This window comes from Uranotaenia lowii, chromosome 2 (genome assembly GCF_029784155.1).
Source record: "Uranotaenia lowii strain MFRU-FL chromosome 2, ASM2978415v1, whole genome shotgun sequence".
In the NCBI taxonomy this organism is placed as follows: domain Eukaryota; kingdom Metazoa; phylum Arthropoda; class Insecta; order Diptera; family Culicidae; genus Uranotaenia; species Uranotaenia lowii.
This window is the reverse complement of record NC_073692.1, coordinates 201950618-201968239: the sequence shown is the minus strand read 5'-3', so window position 1 is coordinate 201968239 and position 17622 is coordinate 201950618. Positions and strand designations below refer to the sequence as shown.

Here is a 17622-nt window from a genome sequence, read left to right as displayed (position 1 = left end):
CCTTAAAAATAAACCACGTTATCAACAAAAGTTCAGATTTTGATCTACGAAAAGTTTTTTCGAGAGATTGAAATTGTACAGATTTACAAAGAGTAGATGATATTTGTTTTGCACTAGTCAGTACAATCACGAATAAGTAAGGACTGAAATCTAACCGTATTAATAAACTTAAAATAGAAAGAATAGTGAAGAAAACTACTTCATTTAAACTTTATTTGAAAATATTTTTCAAATTTAATATGAAATTCCAAAAAATCATGAAATATTCTGCGATCATTTGCTGGAACTTCCATATTCTCATGTTTCCAAAAAATCCATGAACTCCGAGTATTTTGATTTTTAACTTGAGCTAGAACTTCAAGTTTTGCTTGAACTAGTGTTCAAATAGGAGAATTCGTCGCGCTAAATATTTTGGCATATTATGTAAGTACCCCTAAAGTTATCCCGAAGACGTAAATGTTAGACAAAATATTGAAAAAAATTAACAAAATAAAGTCTGTTTTTGAGAAAACCAATTTCCTTTCAAGGGTATGCTTTAAAGATCCCTGTTGTGTTGTAAAATCAAATCCAAAAGAAGATATTTTTTTTTCATCTCAACAACTGCTTCTTCTGCACTTATCCTAGTTTAAGGATAAGCTCTTGACTTGGTCGGTTCAGCATCAAGGACTGACACGAGTCCACAACAAACACAGCAATAGATGAAAAGAATTTTCTGAGACTTTTTCCCTCGCACGTATGGGGACATCTCAACAACAACGTTGTGTGGATTCAACTATTAGACGAGGATTTTTTTTTTGAATCACGAGTTTTCGTTTATTTTACATTTTAATAGCTCTATTTGATTTTAAACTCAATATTTTTGCGATTCTACAATCCATTTCAGATTTTCATCATCGATCAAAAGAGGATAATGAAATTTTCCACATGTTTATGGATAAACACAGTTTATAGGCTGAAAAAAAAAAATAATTGCACCAGAATCAAGTGATTAATGTTCTATCTAAGGGAAATAACAATCCATAACTTACGTGTTACGACTTCCTTCAGTAACCTCATGTCATAGGAAGCTTACAGAAGAAAAACGCATCGGCAAAGCGGGACGAATCGGGCTGTCCTGATTAAGTTATTGGCTAATGGCGAAAGCTGACATGTGATGGCATAAAGCAGATTAGTGGGGAAAACTGTGTTCGGGGTACGTGACGTGTTAACGGATTTTGCGTTATTGAAAAGCAAAAGACTGGTAGGATTACTTCCTTGGGGCGATTAGACGTCATGTTTATATGGACTTGACAGCTCGTGGTAATGGAAGCAAAGATTTTATTTTACTTCTTAGGGTTAGGTTAGTTCTTAAAAATGAGCTTTCTAACAAAGTTTGTGTACGAATTCTGATTTGTGATTCGTGAAAAAAAAACAACACTTCAGCATTTTGATCTCTTAACAAGACCTTGCCGGAGTATTTCATTGCACTCATCTTTTTAATACCATTTGCTTGTTCCGGGTTGAGACGAGGAAGCACTGCACCACATAGGTGAAATTAATTCGTAAATATTTTGAATATTGCTCATCGAACCAACTGGAGAGCTGGGTCCTCCTTCATCGGGGATGCAATTTTCTTCAACCATCCTCTACAGGGTACTTCTATTTTGAATATACTCGGTACAAGACTAAAATTATATTGGAGGGGGAGAATGGGTCTGCGGGGGTGTGCGGGTCTGATGGTTTCCGGCAGCCAGTAAAAGGGCATAAAATTTACATTCAAATAGATGACGCTCATGACAGCCATATGGCACCCCAAAACCGATCTCGTTGAATGTTGAAGGGTTTCTGTTCTCTGTGGGTCCATACGTCGACAGCCTTCTAGGTTTGGGTTTGGTTTTCGGTGTGATTCTTGCATTCTGGTCTGGGAGATATGCCACAATAATGGCCACAGAGCCAGACACTATCGGTGGCATTTGCCGTCACGCAGCAGCCAGCAGCGGTCTTTCATAGACAGTGGCGGGTTTTTGCTAAGCTTTCTACAAGCACTTTATTGTATCATATTCATAAGAAAATTTTAAACGAGAAATATTTAAAAAATGTACCTACTAATTACAATAATACCTCATGAAATCAACCATAAAATATTAGTGAATCTATCATACTGCCGACTATATCAATGTCGTCGGCAAAGCAGATAAGTTGACTGGATCTGTTGAAAATCGTGCTCCGCATTTCGCCCAACGCTCGTCGAATAACACCTTTTAGCGCCACGTTGAACATCATGCAGAATAGACCATCGGCTTGTCGAAGTTCCCTGTGCGAATTAGCTCGACAATTCACATGAATAAATCGAATATACTCATTTATTACAAGAAATTCACAATCCCTTTAAATTTTTTTCATTATAATTTGAAAATTTCTTTGCCGCAAATAAAACCGTACAGACGCCATTGCCATCCGATCTAGGTTGATGGTTGCCAAAAGACTGGCTGGGCTCTAGCACAGATTCTCCGTATGATGGCCCTGAGCAATTCAGGCACGTCCTTATGCAGCAGCGAAAGTGTGTGACGTATACAAGATGACCGATCTGCTTGCTTTTCCCCATCCGTAATCCAGCATCTCAATCAGCCCGAGTCCGGAACAGGAACTCCTTCAAGGATGCCGCCGAAAATGATGCTCGATGTGTGCTTGCTGCATCCTCGATGGAACCCAGGTTTAATATTTTTCTTCAATCTTGTAGGAACAGCATATATTAACACAAACATTAGTTTGACTGGAGCTGAGGCCGATAGTCGATTGCCAGGAATTTTGTCCTCAAGATGCTGGACCGGATGCTGCCTTGCATCGTTCCTGTTGTTGTCGTTCGATGTGGACTACAATTCAGAGCTTGTTTTCACTCATTGCCCCATACTCGGAAACTAGGACAAATGTTTTTCAAAGTCAACCGATTTTCCTGAACTTGAGATAATGTTTTAGCATCATTCTTCCAACCATTATCTGTTGTGATAAAGATGTTTTGGCCTGTGTCATTTTTTAATTATTCTGGAATGTTCATAAAAAAAACATTCTATGCATATGTTGAAAATATGATGGAAGTTTATTTGACAAGTAGTACAAACTTAAAAGACTTAATAATTTTTTCAAGGTCTCATCGACTCCAAATCTTCTATATTTTCACACTTGTTGTTTCTATGTCATCCGTTTTTATAACCAGGTCTAAATAAAAATCATCGGATGGTAGTTTCGAATTAAGAGGCCTTCCTCTAAATAACATAATTTTGGGACTAATTTCAACTCTGATATTGAGCAAAAATTTCCACAATGGAAATGAGATTTGAAAATTTACTTTTAAAATTTCATGAATGACTGATAAAACGATTTTGGCAATACTGTAAAGCATGTTCAACAGCATATGAATGTGTGTTTTATACATTCATTTGTTTGACAGAAAGTGATTTCTTTCAGAAAATGTTTGATTTTTCAGTGTTGTTTTAATTAAAGTGTTTGTATCTACTGGAAAAAAATTCGATGGTTCATAATATTTTTTGTTTTTTTCTTTTCTTTGGAATAATTAAAATTCTAAAAATATACCTTTTATCCTCAACTGTGGTTTAAGACACTTGAACTAGGCAGAAAACCTATTCGTAAGCCATTTTCTCTAGAGCCACCAAAAAATTCTGATTCCAAAATCATTGATAGATAGATCAGTGAAAACAGAGTCGAAAAGATGCCTTATACCATTTTTTTCATAACAGTTTTTATAAGAACCTTTTTTCGACACTGTTTTTTATTTATTTATTTAGTCTCTGGAGACATTTAGAGATGTTTACACATTACAAAAAAATACTATCTTTTTCTACTTTTGAACACAGCCTTAGAAATATTAAAATCAACGTTACTAACTATTTCATTGAAACGAGCACAACATGTATCCAAAGGGTTGTTTTGTCCGTATCAGGTTCGTCTAGTAGTAAGTCTGAGGAATTCCTGCGTCCGAGTTGATCTTACATGAGCGTTCATTGATTGATTATTTATTTTTGAATAAGATAATTGATGGTGGCTCAAGAACATTTGAACCTTTACTATTAATTATAATTTAAAACAAAAATGTTCTTATGGGAGATGTGTTTCCCAAATTTTAATACAAATGCAAAAATTCTATTATATTCTGAAACCATGTATTCTTCAATAATAATTTAATGGTATTTAAGACAAAATTTTTACCCTTTTAACACGTTCGTCGCCACATGACCCATATTCGTGTGACGGGTGTATTTTCTGGGGAGCCCGTCACATCAAAAAGCGCGTGACGGTCTCTTACTCAAGTTATCTGCTCGGTTTAGCCACACTTTGCAAATCTGGGAATTCTTCCTCTTTTCTTTCTCGCTCCCAGAATTTCTTTGGGCCCGGCTAGTAAAACTACCAAAATGAGAGTGGCGACGAACGTGTTAACAAACTCAAAAGGAATGGTGGCTACAGAGAAACTGTACCCTAGTATAATTTAGCCCTTTATTCCATGTGCAAGTATGCTAAATAATAAAAAAAAATCAAATTTTGATGATTGAGTAAGGTTATTTAAGGGCTATAATCTTGACTCAAAACTGATGCGAACCCTGGAAAACGAATCCCAAATTCAGCATTTTGCTACAATATTTCAAAATTTTCTCACTTGTTGATAAAAATTAGCACTGGATTTCAAATTTGTAATGATATTAAACTTATTTCTAAAGTTCTGATTACTCAAATCAGTATTGTATTTTTCAATAGTTAGATAATAATTTTTTTGTAGAGAAATGAATCCAACTTAGATGAAATTTCAGGGACTAGATAAGAGAAAATCGATGTTGAAAAACATGCGAAAAAAATTCGCCTTGTCTCCCGGTGAGACTTGAACCCAGGCAAATTTTTTTCGCATGTTTTTCAACATCGATTTTCTCTTATCTAGTCCCTGAAATTTCATCTAAGTTGGATTCATTTCTCTACAAAAAAAGTTTTGCTGACTGAATGTTTGAGTCAAGACCCATCTCTGGGTCGCAATTTAAAAAAGTTAGATAATAATTTTTCGAATATAAAAAAAGGAAATAAGAATCCATTTCGAATTTTTGTTTCATATTCAGATTCAAAGTTCTTCAACTAAATTATTATGCAGAATTCAAACTTACTTTCCTTCGAAACGGCGATAAAAAATTTGAAAATCAGAATCAGATACCAAATTAATAATCAAATTCAGATTTGCAAGTTCTATAAACTGAAACCCAAAACATCAGAATTTAAATTATAGAGCTCTGAAGGGATTGAGGGCTCTGAAGTAAATTGCACTTCTTGGTTTGTATATAAAATTCTGATCTTGAATATGGACTCAGAAATCTTTTTTTTGTTCACTTAAGAAATTGTTTTGAAATTCGGAAAAGTGTCAAAATTGAAATTTTGAATACAGATTCATAATTCAGATTTAGAATTAATAATTTAAATTCAGATTCTCCTAATAAATGAGTTTAAGGAGTTTTATATCAAGATGACTATAAATTGAATCACAAGAATAGCTGAGGAATTCGAATTGCAAGGGATTGCAAATTGAAAAAAAAAAATGTTTTTAATTCAATTTCAAAATTTTAAATGTTATTCATAATGGTTTATAACGGTTTTTTTGACAGAAGTTTAATTAAGAATTGTTTTTTTCTAGAGATGTACCAATTATTCGGTCGGTCGAATATTCGGCGCCGAATACCGCCAAAAAACCGTTAAGCCGAATATTTGGCTTACCGAATAGTTAGGCTAAGTATTCGGCCGAATAGGGCGAATATGTATTATTAAAATTTATAGAATAACAGATTTGTAAATTTTTTTGGATTTTGGATAATTTATAAAATTTCCAAAACTAATGCTGTAAAAGCTTCACAATCACTAAAATTTAATGGGTTCAGCAAACATTTTAGGTGTATCCGTGTATCTTTTACTGTAGATCGTACAGGAAAATGCTGATGAGTATCGCTTTATTCTTACTTTGAGAATCGGTTATGCAGATGGCTCATAAATCCAATAGAGATTCGAAGTGAGGGGCCGTTCACATACCACGTGGACAACTTAAGGGGGGGGAGGGGATATGGAAATGTCTACGCTTGTCCACGGAGAGGGGGGTAGGGGTTTTGGTCATGTCCACGTGGACATAATTACTTTCAAAATATTTTCTTAACCTTCCAAAGCCGTTCGCTAAATATCTGTTTCGGGGACATTTGAGTTGTTTGATTTCGTTCTCCTTGCTGTAAATGCTGTAAATGTCAACCGATTTTGATGATATTATATTCATTGTGTAGGTAATTTATTCTTATTGCTCAGCATTTAAAAATAATGTCGATATGTATTATCAGGTTATCAGAAACTGGTTCAGAAAGTAAAAAGTCCGAGAAATCAATTTTTCTTTCAAAATACTCATAACTTTTGACAGCTTTTCTGCATTTAAGTGTTTTATTGATGTTTGAAATCGTCAAGAATCCATCTATCCGACAATTTATAGATATGTTGGGGTCCAATGAAAGTTTTGACCACTATCTTCCGGTAGAAAAAAATCTTACTTAAAAAAACGTCATCCAATTATGGCTTTGCTTAGCTGTATTTAATTTCCCAATGAACCGATTTTCAAAACTCAAATTGCAACTTTTTGTCGTTAACATACATAGAACATGCTTGGTCTGTCAAAATTCCCAGTTCTTCAGTACATTGGAATGATGATAAAGATGATTGAAATATGTGCATCGGGCCATTTGACCCGAACAGCTTTGGAGGGTTAAGGTGAATAATTATTAAGATATTTAAATCAAAATCATAAAATGGCATACCTTTCCAGTTTAAGTTTAAGCAATAAGTAGCTACTTGAAAGCAAGTGATAAATTAGATAGTTAAGAAACTTAAAATTTTATTTTATATCAGGATATTCTTATTCGGTTTTACAAAATCAGCAATTTCTATAACAAAAAGGCAAAAAGTGAGGTTTTCTAACTGTAAAATTATAGGTATTAAAAATAAAAACTTTTTCAAATCTGTCCACGTGGACATCCGGGGAGGGGGGTAGGGGTTTGCCAAATGTCAACGCTTGTCCACGGAGGGGAGGGAGGGGGGGGGGAGGGGGTGAAATATCTCATTTTTCTGTCCACGTGGTATCTGAACGGCCTAGTATCTAAGTCAAATCTGGGCGGGATGTTCAGTTATTGTTTAAAGTTTCCCGAATTTTGTCTGTGTTTATTCAGATTATTTGCTTAATCAAATAAAACACTCAAATTTCTCTAAATTCTTTATAGATATTGTTTTCAATAACGATTTAAAAAAAATCGAATGAGCATAAATTTTTCCCTTTCTTTAAATTGTTCTTCATAAATTGTCCTGAATGCCTGACCGTGTGGATACGCGTGGCAGAAAGTATGGTATGCTTAAGTGTAATACATCCACTGATTGAAAATAATCGACTCAAAACATAAAGGGCATAAATATGGAAAAAATAGAAGGAATTTGAAATAGTCGCTTTTGTTTTTTCATTAAAAACTCAATTGAATATTTGACTGAATATTCGTTTGGCCGAATAATTGAAAAAGTCAATATTCGGTATTTGGCCGTTCGCCGAATACCAGTATTCGGTACATCTCTATTTTATTCTTAACGTCATTTGCTGTAAAAGAAATATGTTATTTTAACGTTAGAAATCCGTAGTGAATTTCATACTTTCTTAGTTTATTGTTTAACATTATTGATTTTGTAATTTTTCAAGAACCAAAATTCAAACTAAAATTTAAAATATGGATCCAGGTTGCAAGAATCAGATTGTAGCGCAACATTTTAATCTCTTTCTATTTTACCAATTAGCGACATTCATGAGCAAATCAAAAATATTCTACCATCGATGAAAGTAAGTTCCTATTTTGTTGCCTCAAAATGAAAGCTTTACAATTGTAACCTTAGCTTGTCAGATTGCCCGGCTTTATCCGGGTTTGCCCTGAAAATAATCATGAAAGGTTTTTTGGAAGCCTAAAACATGATTTTAAATCTGCTGTTAAGTTTTTATGAAATTTTTTTTCTGCGGCCCTGTCTCAATATTTGTTCTGAATTAAAATTCCGCACCTTCATTGATTTGATAGTATTTAAACAAAGTATTGGTAAGACCGGTCTATGATTAGAACATCAAGTCCTTTTTGGACCCTTTAAAACTTTCCGGGTTTCCCCTCGATTTTCATTTATTTAAAAAAAAGTAGTAAGGTTCATGATAAGTTTTTTTTTGATAAGTTTTTTTTTTGAAAGGTTTAATATTTAAAAGTTTCTAAGCCTTTAGGTAATAGCATGTTATGTATATTGTTAAAAATGGATGATAAGTATTTTAAAATGAGTGGCAGAATGAGTTTTACAAAATTTATGGGTATTTTGTCTAGACATACGGCATTTGATTTCACCTCTTATACGGTTTTGATGATATCGGATTTTCGAATGATACTGAACTTAAAAATGGTTATAATCGTGCTTGATCTACACAGCAAGAAAAATTCGTGTAAATTTAGATCGAAAACGATGCACGAAAACGAAACATCGATTTTGATGTAAATTTCTATAACGGTGTATTTTTTCCAAGGATGTAATTTTTGAGTCGTGTAAATTTAGATCGAAATCAATGCACGATATCGGATCACAAAAGCCATCGTGTAAAAATACACAGGGATGTAAATTTTAAAATTTATTATCGTAAATATTGATATTTTGCTAAATGTTATGGTTTTTTTGTTTTGTCTTTGAAAGAATACGCCGCATGTATCATTTTTAATTCCCATTTATTTCCAAAACTGAACATAAAAAAAACCATCACGGAAAGTTTCAGGCTGGAATTGTTGTTCCACCCGATGATTCCCAGCACGGGGATGTTTTTCGGATCAGCGTCATCAGCATCCGCGACTGGTTCCATACCATCATAATTTTTCTGTCAGCATCACTTGCACACTTGGATTGTTCTGACAAAACTTTCTCCGGATAATCACTGTCCGGATATCAGCCACTGCGAAAATCTGACCTTGCTGTAATCGAGAGAAATCTAATCAGTTTCAATCGCATTCTTCATTTCACGACTCATAAACTTACTACTATAAAAGCCTCTTAAAGTGCTCCTGTATACCCAAGCAACCAAAAGTCGCGTTTTTACTTAAAGATGGAACTCCGAAGTTCACATTTGGCTGAAAAAATGTTTTACGGGAACTTCAGGTGACTCTTGTCGCGTAAAAGTTACTCAGGAATTTCCATCGCCCTTTGAAAGGTTAAACTATCGATAAAGGAACTTCTAAGCGCTTTTCATGGAAATTCCTTAAGGGAGGGGTAGGGTCTAACGGGTATAAAAAAACACCATTTTCACGATTTTTTTCTAGAGCTATCGTTCAAACAAATGTATTCAAATTGTTTGCATTATACAAAGCATTGTTAAAAGAACATCTAGTAATTTTTTCGTAGAAAAATATTGAAAAATGAGTCGGTGACGGAGCATTTTTGAGGATGCCTTTTAGAAAACAGGATTTGCGGTGGACACTGTATCTCAGCACAGAATCATCTAAAGTCAAAAAATCAGAGCAAAATATTTTTAATAGATGTTTTTCTGGACCCCAACGTTTTTATTTAACTTAAAAATATTTTTATGAAATTTTTGTGGCTGTTTTAAGTAAAAACTACGATTTTTCACTTAAAAATCCGTCATTTTTCACCTCTAATATCTCCCCAAAGTAAAAAAATCAAAAAAGAAAAACGTTGGGGTCTGGTATTTTATATGTAGAAAATATGTTCCAAATTTGAAAAGAATCGGATAAGTAGTTTTCAAATGACGATGTCCCCGGACTTTAAAAATGTGCTTTCGAGAAAAACGCGTTTGAAGTTTCTGCTCTTGCTTTCTTGCAGTATTAGATAGGAGGAGATAAAGGCCTATAACTTCTACAGTTTTGCTTCAATTGACTTGAAAATTTGACACAACATTCTTGAAATGTTTTACAATAAGAAAATAAAAAAATAAAAAAATCGATTTTTTGAAAGTGTTAGACCCTACCCCCCCCTTAAAGAAGGTCGATAACGATCGCGTAACATTCTAAAATGCACCATTAAGATACTTGAAGGTGTTTCAAAGAACCTATATGGGAATTCTAAGCGACATGTCAAAAATGTCTATCAATTTGTTGTCATGGTATTTGTTTTGTTTATATCTGTAGTGATATTTACAAATGGAATTCAAGATTTTTACGAATTTTTCTTATAAATGTAAAAATATTCGAATAAATTTTTGATTATGAGAATTTTTGTTTAATTATTTATATGGTACTGAAAGTCCTTGAAACGAAATAAGATGCAATCTATTGACCAACCCATTCAATCATCTCAAATGGCATTAAGTTTAAATTCTAATTATTACAGTGGCAATGAACTATTGCTGGATTGGCTCGAGTGGCTGGTGAGTTTGAATGGAACCTAGAGAGCAACGGTTCAATTCTCTAGGCGTTAAGCAGCTTTTGTAATCAAAATAATACAATTAAAACCAATGAGATAGACCATGATAGACCGGCAAACTAGCAATCTGACATCTGGTTGTCAGAGCAATCTGTCAATCGGATTTTTTTTTTTCCGGCGCGTAGAAGTTTCTTGACATTCTCTTAGAATAGCGTTCTCTATAGCCACCTAAACGAACTTGAAAGTAGCTTTAAGAACTTAAATTTTGGGCTGATTAGCATTCTCTTCAGACACAAACGAGAGCTGATTAAGCTTCTATGGAACCTATTTAAGGGAATTCTGGTTGCTTGGGTAGCTATGCCTTTGAACGACTCTTTTCCGAATAATTTTCCGTGACTTGTTTGTTTGTGCCCGACGCGGAAACTAACTTGAAAAATGTTTTCAGATAACTTGAGATAACTTGAAAAATTGAAAGGCACAGGTTAAATACTTGCATTCAATTTTAAATCGAACAGATATAATTTTACACTGTTTGTGATATAAATTTCATTGACCGGTTGATTTTTGCATGACGCAATGAATGTGAATGTGAAATTAAATCAAAACAGTTTATTTTTATTCAATTTAAATTTTATTCAATTTTAATATCAAATGAAGTTTAACATTACATCTTTTTGTAATAACACTCGAGAAAAAATAGATCACTCGTGTTTTAGATTCCGTGTACTTTTAGATTTTTTTTGCTGTGTACAGTAAGGCTCTCGTGAAACTTTTGATTTATTTCATCAAGATGAAAATCGTTCTCAGTACAAGATTTGCGCTTCGATAAACCAATGCTTCGAAGTTAATTCCGTAACTCGTTAGGAGACATATTCTGACTCAATTCGTTACACACAGTAATAATCGCATTTAGCTTGCATAATTTTCTTATTTTCAAGGTTTATGTAGTCTTTAAAAAATAACTTGATCTTCATTGAGATTATTTAATTTTAATCTAGCATAAGGGTGATCGCTGTCAATAAGTGCCATTTGAAGATTTGCATTAAACCAAGAATTGTTTTTTCGTTTATTTGTATTTAGTTTCCTCAGTGGAACACAGGTATCGTGCAGTTGTACGGTAATTGAAAAATTCTACGATGTCGTTCGAATCACAGAGAGCAGCGTTTGTTTAGTTTTTGTTATGAATTTTTCCCTATATAAAATTGAAACTGATTAAAACTGTTTAAAGATTCACTACTTTCCATTACAAAAAAGATACTAAACGAATTTGTTTCAAATAAAGAATTACTAAAAAAAAAAGATACTATAATTTTATTGGTTCGTTTTAGAATCATTGATTTTACCAAAAAAAGGAGTTTCAACTTTTTCAAACATTAAAAAGTTAAAACTGTAGTTTGAACTAATGATTTCGTTCATCGTTTCAGCGATCCATTCGAAAGCTGGTCCAGCCAATTGACTGTATACGGCTAAGAATCCACCTCGAACACAACCTCCGTTGGACCATGACAACAATCCTACCAGTCTTCCGTCACACACCAACGGACTTCCGGAATCGAGAACCTATCAAATGGAAATAATTTAGCCATTGATTTAGCCAAAATATTTCACCTATTACTTACTTCACAATTGTAATTTCCAACATTAATCGATCCAGCACATTGCATACTGGGTAGAACGGTCCGAAAATTTTGATACCACGATCGACACTTTGATTGATTGTGCAGAAGCACCGGCACCGAGATCAGTTCCAGTTTCGAAGATGAATTCGATGTACGACTCATCGAGGTTAGAATACATCTTGTCCCATCGCTAAAACTATCCTGGTAGCTCACCGTAGCAGCTTGGGTTTTGTTGTTCAGTGTTAGAGGAACTTTGAGTTCGAGCAAAACGATGTTGAATGCCAATGTTTTGGGTGAAAACATTCGGTGGAAGTAAAGATCACGAACCGCAGAAGTCATTCCGTTGTAGTATGCTGTCCTTGAACCTGATCGAACTCGTAACAGTGATTCATCAGTAACATTGCTAAAAATTAACATGAGAGGTGAAATTTTAATGCTCTTTACGTTTTCACTCAAACCTTAGACAGTGTCCCACTGATAAGATCCACCGGTGTGTTAGAATGGCTCCACTGCAGATATGTCTGTATTCATTCCCAGACTGAAGTTGAATCGAAACGTGATAGGGATAGTCAATGACATTGGCTAGTTTCCAACAAGCTGTTTTATTAACAAGAACTAAAAAAACTAAGCTCACTAAAACCGAAACTTTCTTCATTGTTTACTTTCGGAAGACTGAACGATATTAGGTGACAGGTCTACTTAAAGTAAATGCTAAGTTCAAGGTATAGCCGGGGAACGACAGACTAATGGCTTCCGCTCATTTATCCATTATTGCCATATCCAACTAATAACGAAGCACTATTTAGGCAGTCAAATGTTTTGGGTAGGTAAAGCCTAAAACCATAGAGTGAATAGGCCATTTAGTTTAACTGGAATTAGTGTTCATTAGAAATTGTACACCTAGGTTTTTTTTACACGGTTTTTTTTACGCGGTTTTTTTTACACGGCTTTTTTTACACGGTTTTCGGGAATTAACACGGTTTTTTTTTACACGGTTTTCGCGAATTAACACGGTTTTTGAGAGAAAATATTCTAAATCCTTTTCAAAGGAAAACACTTAGAATCTTTTTGAAGCTGGGAAAATCTTATCTCTTAGACTAAGAACATGATACATGAGACCTGAGACCTGGGATATGAGAACTGGGATCTGAGACCTGAGACCTGAGACCTGAGATTTGAGACCTGAAACCTGAAACCTGAGACCTGAGACCTGAGACCTGAGACTTGAGACCTGAGACATGAGACATGAGACATGAGACCTGAGACATGGAACATTAGAAATTAGACATGAGACCTGAGACCTGGAAACTGAGACAGGGGATATTAGACTTGAGACCTCAGCATGAGACATGAGACCTGAGACATGAGACCTGAGGCATGAGACAAGAGCCATGAAACATGAAACTTTAGACCTGAGACATGGGACATGACACATGAGACATGAGACATAAGACATGAAACCTGAGGCATGAGACAAGAGCCATGAAACATGAGACCTGAGACCTGAGACATGAGACTTTGAACCTGAGACCGGAGACAAGCTACTAGAATTAGTACCGCGAGAAATAAGTTTAGCTCCGATTTCAACATGTGACCCCTCTAATGAAAGGGTTTGACTTGTGGGTGACGAAAAATAGTGTCGCGACTTCGCTAGTACAAGCTACTAGTGTTAGTACCGCGAGAAATTAGTTATACTCCGATTTCAACTTGCGACCCCTCTAGTGAAAGGGTTTGACTTGCTGGTGACGAAATATAGTAAGCTCCGATTTCAACTTTCGACCCCTCTAGTGAAAGGGTTTGACTTGTTGGGGAAGAAAAATAGTGTCGCGACTTCGCTAGTACAAGCTACTAGTGTTAGTACCGCGAGAAATTAGTTAAGCTCCGATTTAGACTTGCGACCCCTCTAGTGAAAGGGTTTGACTTGTTGGTGACGAAAAATAGTGTCGCGACTTCGTTAGTACAAGCTACTAGTGTTAGTACCGATAGAAATTATATTAGCTCCGATTTCAACTTGCGATCCCTCTAGTGAAAGGGTTCGACTTGTTGGTGACGAAAAATAGTATCGTGACTTCGCTAGTACAAGCTACTAGTGTTAGTACCGCGAAAAATTAGTTAAGCTCCGATTTCAACTTTCGACCGGTCAAATACTAGCGAAGTCGCGACACTATTTTTCGTCACCTACAAGTCAAACCCTTTCATTTGACCGGTCGAAAGTTGAAATCGGAGCTAATCTTATTTCTATCGGTACTAACCCTAGTAGCTTGTACTAGCGATTTCGCGACACTATTTTTCGTCACCAACAAGTCAAACCCTTTCACTAGAGGGGTCGCAAGTCTAAATCGGAGCTTAACTAATTTATCGCGGTACTAACACTAGTAGCTTGTACTAGCGAAGTCGCGACACTATTTTTCGTCATCTACAAGTCAAACCCTTTCACTTGACCGGTCGAAAGTTGAAATCGGAGCTAAACTAATTTCTCGCGGTACTAAAACTAGTAGCTTGTACTAGCGGTGTCGCGACACTATTTTTCGTCACCCACAAGTCAAACCCTTTCACTAGAGGGGTCGCAAGTTGAAATCGGATCTAATATAATTTTTCGCGGTAATAACACTAGTAGCTTGTCTCAGGTCTAAAGTCTCATGTCTCAGGTCTTATCTTTCATGGCTCTTGTCTCATACCTCAGGTCTCATGTCTTATGTCTCATGTCTCATGTCTCAGGTCTCAGGTCTCAGGTGTCATGTCTCAGGTCCCATGTCTCATGTCTCAGGTCTCAGGTCTCGTGTTTTATGTCTTAGGTTTCTAGTCTAAGGTCTTAGCTCTTATGTCCCATGTCTTTGGTCTCATTCTTCAGGTCTCAGGTCTCATGTCTCAGATTTCAGGTCCCTGGACTTAGGTCTCAGGTGTCATGTCTAAAGTCTCAGGTCTCATGTCTCTAGTCTACATTCTCAAGTCCAGGTCTCAAGTCTCAAGTCTCAGGTCTCAGGTATTAAGTGTCAGTACTTCAGAGCTGCAGAATTCGAATGGTCTTTTTTTACACGGTTTTCGGGAATTAACACGGTTTTTTTTACGCGGTACGTATATCAGTGTAAAAAAAAACCTTACTGTATTTTGGAAATTGTTCACTGTAAAGTACGCTAAGTGCTACGTTTCTTCTTTTATCATTTGAAAACTATACAAGGGAATCTATTAACTCGTGAACTTTCGCCCTGAACTGTTTTCAATTTCGCAGGAGTTTGCTTAATGTATGTACTTAATCTTTAATTCCAAAATAATTTCTTTCAAGGTATATTCTAAAAACTAAAATTGAAATTGATGGAATTTGAACAAATCATAAATTTCTCACGTGTGCTTTTACATCTTAAAGATTCACAAAAAAAAACACAGACAATCAATATTCCATTAGAAAAGAAATTGCGACTGTTTTATGTTAGTTTCTGTATTTTTTTCTTTTTAAATTTTTTTAATACTTTTTTCATAAGACATGAAAAGACATGATAAGTCATGACAAGACATGACAAGACATGACAAGACATGACAAGACATGACAAGACATGACAAGACATGACAAGACATGACAAGACATGACAAGACATGACAAGACATGACAAGACATGACAAGACATGACAAGACATGACAAGACATGATAACCCAAGTAACAATTTTAGCTTTATTATGAGGCACGAACCAACCCGAGGCTGAAAGTCTCTATAAGAAAGAAAAAAAAGCTTTATTATGGTCAGTAAAATTTCGTTTGGACTACAGCATTAATCTTCATAAAAAGCTAAAGCGCATTCTATAGCATCACCTGAACTCTAGTAAAGCCAAAATCAGGCTATTTGGCCCTATCTTTGAAACGTCATCATGACCAAGGATTGGTCATCAATGTTGGTCACCAAAGCTTTTAAAAAGCTGTTATTAAACATGTTAGCATTTTTTGTTTTTTTTTTTCAATTCTGTGAGTTCTCGGAGTTTTATTTTTATTTTTTCCAGCAACCATAATGGTTGATGAATGGTGAAAAATGGTTTATTATGGTTTAATGATGACCCCAAAAAAAGCTACGATTTGACGTTTCTCTCGCAAGCCAACCAATTACACGCTCAGGATGAGTTCTTTATTTCTGAGTTGTTAATCATTAGTACTGTGAATGACGACAGACGTTTTGAATGAGAAGGGATTGGATGTGAATGATCCGTGGAATAATTCACGAGTTGAAGTCAAATTTCTTTGTCCGACGCCATCTTGAAATCCAAGATGGCGGCTTCCGCTGAACTTTAAAATGTTAAAAATGACTTAAAATCGCATGAAACCCCAACAATATGGGTATTGGGTGAAAGGGCTGAACGAGTAGAAGTCAAATTTCGCTTCCAGACGCCATCTTGAAATAAATATGCCGGCATCCACTCAACTTTTAATGCTGTAAATGACAAAAAGTCGCATTAAACCACCACTATACGGGTATTGGGTGAAAGGGCCAAACTAGAAGAAGTCGATTTTTTTTTCCGACGCCATCTTGAAATCCAAGATGACGGCTACCGCTGAACTTTGAAATGCTGTTAATCACAGAAAATCGCAAAAAAGGATTACAATATTGGTATTTGGTGAAAGGGCTGAACAAGAAGAAGCCGAATTTCGCTATCGGATGTCATCTTGAAATCCAAGATGGCGGCTTCCACTGAACTTTAAAATGCTGTTAATCACAGAAAATTCCAAGAAACTCACACAATATGGGTATAAATTGAAAAGGATCAACGAGTAGAATATAAATTTCGCTATCAGGCGTCATCTTGAAGTCCAAGATGGCGGCTTCCACTGAACATTAAAATTATTGAAATAACTGAAAGTCACTTGAAATTCCCATAGTATGGTCATTGGGTTAAATTACTTAATCAGTTTAAGAGGAATTTATCTATCAGACGTCATCTTGAAATCCAAGATGGTGACTATTGCTATTTTTTTTCAAAGATGTAAACAACTGAAAGTCTCATGATGCATTCACAATTTGGGGTATTGGGTGAAAGGGCTATACGATTATAAGTCGAATTTCGTTGTCCGACGCCATCTTGAAAGTCAAGATGGCAGCTGCCGCTCAACTTGAAAATACTATAAATGACTATAAATGACGCATAAAACCCCCACAATATGGGTATTAGTTCAAAGCGATCAACGAGAAGAAGTCGAATTTGGCTATCTGACGCCATGTTGAATTCGAAGATTGCGGTTTCTGCTGAACTTTGAAATGCTGTAGATGACTCCACAATATTGGTATTGGGTAAAGGGCTAATATCCCTAATTTCGCTACTAGACTTCATCTTGAAATACATGATGGTGGCTTCCGCTTTGCTGAAAAATACTGTGATTCGCCAAAAATCGCATGAAACGCCCACAATATTTTTATTGGGTTCAAGGGCAAAACCAGTAGAAGTTGAATTCCTCTTTCTTACTTTATCTTGAAGTTCAAGATGGCGGCTTCCACTGAACTGTAAATGACTAAAAATCGTTCGACAACTTCACAATAAGGGTATTGAGTGAAAGGACTAAACTAGAAGAACTAGAACTAGACCCTGTTTTGT

The 17622-nt window shown here is 35.4% G+C and overlaps 1 protein-coding gene across 2 annotated transcripts in view; it reads left to right on the top strand.

Annotated features, from left to right (window-relative positions):
- LOC129747929 (uncharacterized) overlaps positions 1–12582 on the top strand; it is an 80002-nt gene extending 67420 nt beyond the window's left edge. For both annotated transcript variants that reach the window (XM_055742358.1, XM_055742356.1), the window contains exon 4: positions 11856–12582. In XM_055742358.1, coding sequence (XP_055598333.1) covers positions 11856–12008 — 153 coding nt within the window. In that variant the 3' untranslated portion in view covers positions 12009–12582. The remainder of the gene's footprint in view (positions 1–11855) is intronic.
- The last annotated feature ends 5040 nt before the right edge of the window (positions 12583–17622 follow it).